General features: G+C 43.9%; 1 protein-coding gene across 1 annotated transcript; it reads left to right on the top strand.

Annotated features, from left to right (window-relative positions):
- The first annotated feature begins 1,621 nt into the window (after positions 1-1,621).
- LOC135244137 (nuclear body protein SP140-like protein) lies at positions 1,622-10,296 on the top strand. Its single transcript, XM_064316350.1, has 14 exons — positions 1,622-1,844; positions 2,649-2,768; positions 3,000-3,133; positions 3,959-4,021; positions 4,449-4,505; positions 4,880-4,928; positions 5,456-5,638; positions 6,449-6,588; positions 7,340-7,408; positions 7,918-8,045; positions 8,294-8,405; positions 8,574-8,648; positions 9,228-9,371; positions 9,875-10,296. Exons 3-14 carry the CDS (start codon positions 3,089-3,091, stop codon positions 9,956-9,958), a joined length of 1,149 nt encoding a protein of 382 aa, XP_064172420.1. The 5' UTR covers positions 1,622-1,844; positions 2,649-2,768; positions 3,000-3,088; the 3' UTR covers positions 9,959-10,296.
- Positions 10,297-10,426: the final 130 nt, after the last annotated feature.

The following is a 10,426-nucleotide window of genomic DNA, read 5'->3' as shown; positions in this document are numbered from 1 at the left end:
GTAGGGGAGACTGTAGGGCACTGCATCTCATTTTCTTCACTGGGATTTTTTTCTCTCCATTGCAAGGGCACTTCATCTTGTTTTCTCACTTGGAAGGGCATCTAAGAGGGCACTTCATGAATTTTTTAAATCAGAAAGGCACCTGTAGGGAACCTCAAGTTTATCCCATTGTAAGGGCACCTATATGGCACCACATCACATTTTCTCCACTGGAGGGGCATCCATTAGGAAACTTCCCCTCATTCTCACACATGTAGGGACACCCTTTACAGCACTGCATCACATTTTATCCACTGGAGGGGCACTTCTCCATTAGAAGAGCACCTAATTTGGCACTTCATCATGTTTTCTTACCTGTAGGAGTACCCTATACAGAACTGCATCCCATTTTCTCTACTTTGGGACACTGTCATGTAGGGGGAGCATAGAGGGCACTTTATAACGGCACCCTTTTCCATTGGAAGGGCACCCATAGGGAACGTCAAGTTTAAACCATTGTAAGGGCACCTTATAGGGCACTGCATCACGTTTTCTCCACTAGAAGGGCACTCATTAAGACACGTTATTGAATTTTCTTGCTCTAGAGGGCACATCATAATAATTTATTGCATGAAGGGGCACACTAGAGGGCACTCGATCATTTTTTTCCCATGTGAAGGGCAGCCAATAGGGAACTTCCTCTCGTTTTCGCCACTCTAGAGGGCCCTTTAGCAACGCTTTTTCAACCTTGGGGGCACCAGGGGGGCGGTCGCCCCCCCTGACCCCCGCCCCCCCCCCCCCGAGTTCGCCAGTGCCTACGTATGTGTGTGCATGTGTTCTGGCCCTGTCTATTGGTTCATACATTACAGAGACGCTGTCTGTTTGTCTTGCTATCTTTACAGTACGGTATATTATTGTACAGTACCTTTCACGTGTGTGTCTGTGTGCAGAAAGTGATGAGGACAAGGAGTAAGCTGCAGAGAGAGAAGAGTTTTTACCGGGTACTGGACTGGCTGGAGACTGAGAGGCCCCATTGCATCAAGCTCTTCTGGAACTGTGTGTTCAAAGACCACATACTGCAACTGTACCCTGTCATGCGTCTGTTGAGGAACAGTCAGTTCCCTGTGTAGTCAGGCTCAGTGTCCACCAGCCCTCTCTGGGCACATCATTTACAGGATGGTCAAATAAAGAAAATTTCATTTGGAGTGCCTACGTCGACCCTATGTTGCTTTTCTCAGTGTGCTGTCTGGGTGGTTACAAGTCCAGTTCCATCACCACCATTCCACATTCAGATGTGGGTTGTTGCATCATCTTACCAGAAATAAAAAAACAAGGTTCTACAACTGCCTTCTGCAACTGCTATTGTCTAGTCTTTTCTTTTAAATTCAGGTGCAGTCTCACTACACTGGCCTTTTCCTTAATTGTTGTTTGAGCTTCTGGGTGTCAGCACAATTGGACTAAACATTTTAACCATTCTACTATTAGTGGAATTTTTTGTGCATAATTTAAACTTGGTTTAAACTGAGTTTGATTAATTCAGTGCAATTTTCATTCAGAAGCACATATTTCGGAAGCCTTTGATTGCTCTGTCAGTTTGACTAACCTGAAACTAATGTCCTTTTTTTCATTTTTTAAATAAAATTCAGGATCTTTCCGCTTTGCTGAAGACTTGCCTGAGAAGGAAGCAACATCAGAGGAATGCAGGGAGGAGGAGAAAAAGAAGACTGAAGTAAAGAAGTCTGAAGAAAAGAGGGGGAAGAAGAGGAGCGAGAGTGCGGAGGAAGAGGAGGAAGAGGAGGAAGAGGCAGGTCCCTCTACCCAGTCCACACCTAGCAAGAGGAAAAAGCTGCAGAAACTATCTTACAGTGAGTTGCTGGCACAGATTCAGTCACATTGCATTGCGCTTTGTCCTCAGGCCACAGATTAAATCAAAATCGCTTTGCACAGGGGGCCACTGGGTGGCTCATTCAGGTAAGGCACCACGCTGTGGTGTATGGATGAGCCTCATGGTCTCAGATCAAATCTAGGCCGTGGCAGTGCCAACTGTGGCTGGTGGCTCCATAGGATGATGCCAGTTAGCGATTGTGTCGCTCAGGGTATGGGAGGGTTCAGTCCAATAGGGATCCACGTTCATTGCTATCGCCCCTCTGGCTGTTCTGACACCTGTGGTCTGCATGCGAAAGCTGCTTATGAAAGGTCATCCTTCAGCTCCGCTCTGTGAAAGCTTAGCTGCAGTCTGAGGTGTGAAGAGAAGCAGCTGGCAACACATGATTCAGAGGAGAATGTGGATGTCTACACTCTCCCGACTGGGCAATGCGGTTTGCCCCACGTTGCGCAAAAAAATGTCCTTAATATTGAGTCATTTGAAAAGAAAAGACTAGTTAAATTTTTTCTGATCTTTACCTCAAAATAATATTAATATGTGTAAAATAACCAAAATTCATTTCTGTGTTTTATTCCAAGATTTCAAGAGTCAAGATTTGTAGTTTATTGTCCCTAATAATAATTTGACATACATGTTGAACAAAAGTTATTAGCTGAACGACGCATGAGAGAAAAGTCCCATGTTCAGCAGTGTGTACTCTAACCTGTGAGGGTAACATTGACAGCAGCAGCAGTCGTTTCTATGCGCTGCCCGGCTCGTGTCTCATTGCTGCTGTGTGATTCAGGTTCTCCGATCAGTAAGGGCGTGAAGGAGGACATCTGGACATGGCCGTTGCACAAGACATGGCTCCCCATCACCTGTGGCAACAAGGAAGGCAGCCTTCACCGAGACAAACTGGCCAAAGGTGAGCCGAGAGTGAGACACACAGGGTTGTGTGTCTTGTGTGTGCACGTGTGTGCGTGTGTGCGCTCACCTGTGTGCGTGTGCATTTCTTGTGTGCCTGTGTGTATGTGCGTGTGTGCGCACACGTGTGTACTCACCTGTGTGTGTGCGTTTGTGTGTGCCTGTGTGTGTGTGTGTGTGTGGCCTGGTGTCCTGGGATGGATGCTCCATGGCGTGCCTGTGTCTGTCCCAGGAGAAGAGTGTATCCTGGCAGAGGGGCGCTGGTTTACCCCATCGGCCTTTGAAGAATTTGGAGGAAAGAAGAGCAGCAAAAAGTGGAAGATGAGCATTTGCTGCCAGGACACCACCCTGCAGAAACTGATCGAGGTCAGAGAGAGTGAGGATGGGGGTGTACACTGCTGAAAACACATTACACACCCTTTATAACTAATTTACACTGATATACACAGCACAGTATACACCCTGTAAAACGGCTTTACACTGAATTATACAGCACAATATACACCCAGTAAAACTGCTTTACACTGATGCACAATATACACCCTGTAAAACTGCCTTACACTGATATATACTGCACAAGATACACCATGTAAAACTGCTTTACACTCACATATACAGCACAATATACACCCTATAAAACTGCTTTACCCTGATATATACAGGACAGTATATGCTCTGTAAAACTGCTTTACACTGATGTATACAGGACAATATACACCATGTAAAACTGCCTTACACTGATATATACTGCAGAATATACACCATGCAAAACTGCTTTACACTGATATATACAGGACAATATACACCATGTAAAACTGCCTTACACTGATATATACTGCAGAATATACACCATGCAAAACTGCTTTACACTGATATATACAGGACAACATACGCCCTGTAAACCTGCTTTACACTGATGTTCTCCACTACTATTTGTTGTTCTGGATAAGAGCATCTGCCAATATAATATCATAACATCAGTAATAAAATATATTGGAGTGTTTTAGTGTATACTGATTTTTCACATGGAATGTGACATTCTCATTCTCAGGCTTTTTCTCAGATTTTATGGTTGAAGATTTTGTCATTAGCAATATTGTGTTTGATGCATTGTGGCTTGAGGATCTGCTGTTCAAAACACCAGAGACTTAACACTGTGGAAACCTGCCTGTCTGACTCTCTTCTCTGTAGGAGGATCATTTGAAATGCCCGCGTTCCTTCTCACAACAGAGTTTGTCCAGTCAGAGCAAACAGGTAACAGTTTCCCTTCATAATGACCTCTACTACTCAGATATTATGCTTTCCAGCAGTATCACAGCAGTGGAGACCCTTCATGGACTGTGTAGGACCTCCAGGTAAATTGAGTAACTGCGTTGTGTTGAGTTGCATCAGTATGCTGTACTCAGGCATGCAAGTATCACTTCTGCTTATGCAGTTTCTTAGCTTCGGCTGTAGCCTCCTGACCTCTTCATCAATTGACTGACTGTCTTATGTAGTTTCCCTACGTCCACTGCTTTGATAAGTAGCCTGCTGTATGGATGGATAAGAGAGTTTGCTAAATGCTGTAACTCACCACAGCGCCCCCTATTGTTGGGACTCTGCTCCCACCTCTTACACAGACACAGAAGCTTTCCTACAGTCATGTGAAAACAGCAACGTGCATACTGCCTGTTCCCCACAGGGCAGCCGCTCAGGATCTTCTTCAGACAGTGAGAGGCCTGCACAGAGCCGTGGGAAGGTAATTCAGTGGCCTGGATTCAGTCATCCTCTTCCCCAGGTTATCCCCAGATGTTCAGACGCTGGGGTCGCGAGCTCAGTTTGGCGAGTCCTGCCGCGTGTATCGAACATCCATTATGCCGTGGAGCTTTTGCCGCTCCGCGCTTTTTGCAAATATAAAGAGTAAGGGGGCCGCCTTTTCAAAAGGGCCGTGCGGATGGAGTCGGTTGGGAGACACCGTGGTCCAATTATGCACCCCCCGCCCCCCAAGTAATGGCACTATCTGGATTCCATCTGGACCATGGGGCTGCATCACTGTGCTGAGAACAAGCATCTCCGTTTGGGTTGAGACATTTTATCAACACTAGGAGATGTAATGCCTTTGTTTTGTTTCAGAGAAGGACAACTTCATCACATCCCAGGCAGTCTGAGCACAACATCTCTGGTAGGTACCCTTTCACAAGATTAGACAGACACCTGACCTCTGCTAGCTTGTCATTCTACCTTAGTTAACCATGTGAACGGTTCACCAGCCTTCTTGGCCATCTCAAGTATTCCTTTGTGTACACTGAATGTGGTATATACCAGTATACACCAGTGAATGTGCTATATACCAATATCCACCACTGAATGTGTAATATATCAGTATACACCACTAAGTGTGATACATACCAGTATACATCACTGAATGTGCTGTATACCAATATCCTCAACTGAATGTGTAATATACCAGTGTATACCACTGAATGTTCCATACACCAGTATACAGTGTGAATATAATATATATTTGTTTCCAGTGGCCTGGACGCATGTTCCCTCAGCATGCCTGCAGTCAGACATTTGTTTGGCCAGACAGTTACTCTGATTCTGAGAGAGTGGGTTATAATGGTGGAGCTGTTTTAAAATGGGTAACTTTTTTGTAGAGGCTACATGGCTCTCTGTGACTACAAATCCCACTCTTATGTTTTTCAGAATCAGACACTGATTTTGAAGAAGAAGAAGAGGAGGAGGAGGAGGAGGAGGAACAGGAGAATGACCAAGAGGCAGTTGGTAATGGAGATGAGGAGTGCCAAGGTGAAGTGGATAAGCCAGAATTTCTGTCTGTCACCTGTGGATCAGCTACTGGAACTTTACAGAAAGATCGCTTTGCATCAGGTCAGTGTGTGTGTATGTGTGTGTGTGTGTGTGCGTGTGCGTGTGTGTATGTGTATGTGTGCATGTATGTGTGTGTGCGTGTGTGCACATGCACCTGTTCATGCATGTGTGTGTAGGTGTGTGCATGCTTGCACGTGTGGGAGTGCATAAGCTTCTATGAAGTCAGTGTTCACTAATATGATCACTTTGAATGGAGATTGCATGGTTTAACCTCCGTCTTGTCTCTTTCATTAGATGTACATTTTCTGACTAGATTTCCATGTTAAACAACTGGAGTCCTTTTGTAATTAGCTAGTTGTGTCCTTGATAATAATTTGATATGAATGTGCGGTGACAGTTATAACACCTTTGTCCATTAATGTGGGAGCACTCCTAAAGGACTACTCTGCTGACAGTGAGAAGGGTTTCAAGGGTTGTTCTTCATGATCATATTTCTTATGGGAATTCTGTTCAGCATTTTCACTGTTCATCATTTCCTTTTATTCTGTTTCTCCTGGACTCTCCCCATCTCGGTCACTCCCAATATATTTACAAAGTCAGTAAGTTTTCACAGGAGTCGTTCTGTCACAGCACATAAGGCTTATCATAAGCGTGTTATCTCCGCCACTCCCTGCGTGCCGGGTGTGGAAAATCCCTTGACTGTTGTGAAGTTTTGATGGAAATCAAACGGTAAACCTCAGACCATGTTGAGCTGTGAAGTTCCCTCGTTATTCGCCGGGTAAAGGGGCCCCCGGTTTCGATCAGGGGCCCAGGTGTGTTTCGGAAGCGTGACGACTGATTCGTCTTCTCTCTGTCCACGCAACGCCCCAGGGACCTCTGGGAAGTGCATACGGACGGCCAGCAAATGGCTGACCCCCGTCGAGTTTGCCCGGGAGGACCCGGTGTTGGCCAACAGCTCCTGGAAGAAAAGCATCCTGTGCCAAGGAATCCCCATCAGTGACCTCATCGAGGTAGAGGAGACAGAGGAAGGGAGGGGACGAGGGCGGGGTATCTTTTTATCGCAAGGTTCTGAAATAATTCTTTAAAAATACAAAAACAAAATTCTGTTGAACAGCAGGAAATATAGCTTTTGAGTTCTAACAGACATATTTTTTTAATGATCTTATGTTTTGCAAGTTTAAACACTCCATGCAGTCACTTTTTAAAAATATATTTACAGTGTCTGTTAAGCCACAAGTTAAAGTTGTACACCTATAAATTCATAAACAAGTAAATGGTAAAATTCCCTTCTCATGTAAAGTATGTATTTTAAACACAAGAGTTTCAGGAACATAATGCTCACATCTGATTGGCAGTCCACTAAAGAGTTGCGCGGTTTTTTGTTCAAACGTAAATTCCCTGTTCACCTACGAAAGAAAGATGGTATCCAAGTGACAAATATCAAATCCTTCTGTTGGAGCAGCATAATAGCTTTGCTGCTATCAGGATACAAAGTATTGGTTTTTTGGGTTCTTTTTGTGTAATTATCTTAAAAAACATTGATTTCACAGGATATTTAATTTTGCAATATCCTCTCTGTTATGGTCAAGTGCAGTTATTCATCTCTGTCATTGAAAGGCTGACATCCAGGAAAGACTTGGACAGACTGACATCCAGGAAAGACATGGACAGACTGACATCCAGGAAAGACATGGACAGACTGACATCCAGGAAAGACTTGGACAGACTGACATCCAGGTTGTGTTTGTCTCTCTTCCACAGAGGCGAGTTTTGATACCTCACTCGCTCCTGTGTCGGTGCAGACTCTGCAGCAAGAACAAGAAGGACCTGGTGAGACCCTCCCCCTGCTGCCATAGAAACACCTTCATCCACCCAATCGCAGCGCCCGGACCTCTAATCTGTCCGGTTCCTGTGGGCTCATCAAGGCTGGCATCGTACCTTCAATTGGAGTATATTACAGACTGAGCGTAAATCAGTACTACGCTGTGGTAATAATAAACAGCATCATGGAAAGACCACAGTGAAATATGGTGTGAGCCTATAAATGGTGGATAAAGAAGCTCAGTGTATAAATTATATGGGTATGACAGTAATACAACTGTGTTATAGAGCAGAATTCAAACAATGACACACTTGCGAGCATTTGGCAATGTGATGGTCAAAATAGTCACTGACACAGAAGATACAAACTGTTCAGTGACATTTAATGCATACAAAGATAAGGCAAAAAGGGGGGAAGACGGAAATATGACTGTATAAAAACTGAAGTGCTTGTAAATGTGTCCTAATAGTGACAGAAAGCTTGGCTGTCTATGGCCTGCCTTGTCTTCCGTGTGCAGATGGAGCAGGAGAACGATGATTACTGCGCTGTCTGCGTTCGGCGGGGAAGCTTGCTGTGCTGTGACCAGTGCCCCCGGGCCTTCCACACAGGATGCCACCTGCCCACTGTGGACAAGGGCACGCTGGGGTGAGCGCCGCCATGTGGCGGGGGGGAGCGTGTGCTCTCTTTTTTTTGTTTGTTTTTTTCTTCTTCTTTAAAAGGGTAGTTCACTCTGTTCAGGCTGTATGTATTACTAACATGTATATATGTGTTTATACATACTGTGTACTGTGTTGACAGAGATGGGGAGAGAGTATATTTAACTGCAATATTTGTGCGTGCATTATGTGCATGTGTGTGCGTGTGTTTGTGCGCGTGCGTGTGTGTGTACGCAGGGAGCAGTGGCTGTGTACATACTGTGTGCTGACAAAGAGCCAGGGCTGGAGATACACGTGTGACCGGTCTCTCACACAGGCTCTGGAAAGCTGCATCTCAGACTTCATGCTGGTGAGACCCGACGACCTGCAGCCTTACGTTTCTTGTGTTTTTCCTGTGGCGGTCCAGCCGCCACACTCTCTGCGAACGCGTAACTGTTGAAAACATGTCTGTGGATGAGTGTGTCCGTGGAGGGCAGTGCAGTGCAGTGCTGAAGGTTGTGCTTTCACTGTTCCACAGGAATGCCAGTATCTCCTGCTTCAGCTCTACAATGCTGACAAGGATCATATCTTCTTCTCTGACCCATGTGACACAGTGAGTCCCACTGCCTGATTCTGAAAGTGCCACCCTCAATTTGCCAGTGTTCCCACATTAGGTTACTGTGTGTCTCAGAGTGTGTGGCTGGGTCAAGTGAGTTTGTAGTGTGCAGAGCTGTGGGTTTGCATGTGCGAGTATGTTAATGTACCTTTATAGAAATGGAAGTGTAGCGGCAGTGTAGCATAGTTGGTAAGGAACCGGGCTTTTAACCAAAAGGCCATAGGTTCAATTCCTGGTCGGGGCACTGCACTTATACTCTTGAGCAAGGTACTCAACCCAGCATGCTCTAAATGGATGCAATGTAAATGCTATGTAAAAGTTGTGAAAGTTGCTCTGGATAGGAGCGTCTGCTAAATGCCTGTAATGTAATGGAACGTACTGAAATATATTGCAAGTATGTGGACTTTTTGGAAAAAAATAGTAACATATCAACTCCTCCTACAGCCTGTGTGTGTATATATGTGTTTGGGTACATACCTGCGTTTAAATATATTTATCTGAGTGTGTAACTCTTGCAAAAGCTGTGTGAGTTTTTGAGCACATACCTGTGTTTAAATATTTTTTTTTTGGTGCAAGGTGACTTGCTACAGGGATGTCATTGAGGACCCTATGTGGCTGGACAAGGTTGCAGAGAAGCTGCAGGACAGGCAGTACTCCTCTGTAGGCCAGTTTGTCTCTGACATCCATCTCATCTTTAAAAACTGCGCCACATTCAACAGGGTAAGACTGCCACTGTGCATGGGATTCTGTGAGCTGGCTCCATACTAAGAAAAGCTGCAGAGGGGGAACTGTGCACCATTCATTACCATTCATTAGCCCATCAACAGGAACACAGAGTACAGATAGCTTGCAAGTGGTACAAGTCAAATTTTACACGTTTAGAAAGCGGTTACGGGTCATAGCATTAGCCTCACGCGGTAAAGCTGCTGGGCCTGCAGTTAATCAATACTATTTCAAATTAAACTATTAATTTGGAGAGCAGTGCACAATTAATAAACAATAAAGAATGAATCTCATGTTCCTTCTGGTACCTGGTATACTGCATGTACGCTTCACATTCAATATAAAGTTCATAAAGATTAATGAATTACGATTAACTTGATATCTAAGTGTGTAAAGCAGACCTGGAGAATGAATGCTCTTTCATAGTAAATAAATAAATAAATAGTTTTGTTTGATAGTTTAATTTCCTTTATTCACTTTGTGTCTCCCCTTTTGGCCAGGACAATGAATTTGGACAAACGGGTGCAAGACTCAGGCAATTATTCGATGAGGAATTTCAACATGTCTTCAGTGTGAAGAACTGACTTAAATGTTTGCATTGTGAGCTGTCCTCTCAATGTCTAAGCAAGTGTGTATAACAGCCGAAAACTGTCCTGTTTTTTCGGTGTTATATGTCCCATAACTTTGAGTACACATAACAGGGTGTCAGACGCATACATGTAGATTTCATATGAAATATTAATCATTCATAAGTACTACAACTTCAGGCCTCATAAAGCCACTTTTTGCAAGTCATAACCTGGAGTTTTTTAGTTTTTAAAACGTATTTTTATATTTGGGAGTTATGTATTATGTGATCACAAAATACCTTCAAAAAAATGTGTATTTCATTTTTTTAAATAAAAATATACGTTAAAAATTATTGCCTGGGAATAACGTATGAGTAAATGGTTTTACTATTGTTTGATATCAGCCAAATGTTTACATGTATAGAATGTTTGCTCGCAATTAATGTCATTTAATCGTTTAAGCAAACTTTAACTGTTTTTTTT

This window comes from Anguilla rostrata, chromosome 17 (genome assembly GCF_018555375.3).
Source record: "Anguilla rostrata isolate EN2019 chromosome 17, ASM1855537v3, whole genome shotgun sequence".
In the NCBI taxonomy this organism is placed as follows: Eukaryota; Metazoa; Chordata; class Actinopteri; order Anguilliformes; family Anguillidae; genus Anguilla; species Anguilla rostrata.
This window is presented reverse-complemented; position numbering and strand designations above follow the sequence as displayed.

Coding starts and splice junctions, on each gene's coding strand:
- LOC135244137 (XM_064316350.1), top strand. CDS start 3,089: ATGAGCATTTGCTGCCAGGACACCACCCTGCAGAAACTGATCGAG. Junction 5,639..6,448: donor GAAAGATCGCTTTGCATCAG/GTCAGTGTGTGT, acceptor GCAACGCCCCAG/GGACCTCTGGGAAGTGCATA. Junction 6,589..7,339: donor CCATCAGTGACCTCATCGAG/GTAGAGGAGACA, acceptor TCTCTTCCACAG/AGGCGAGTTTTGATACCTCA.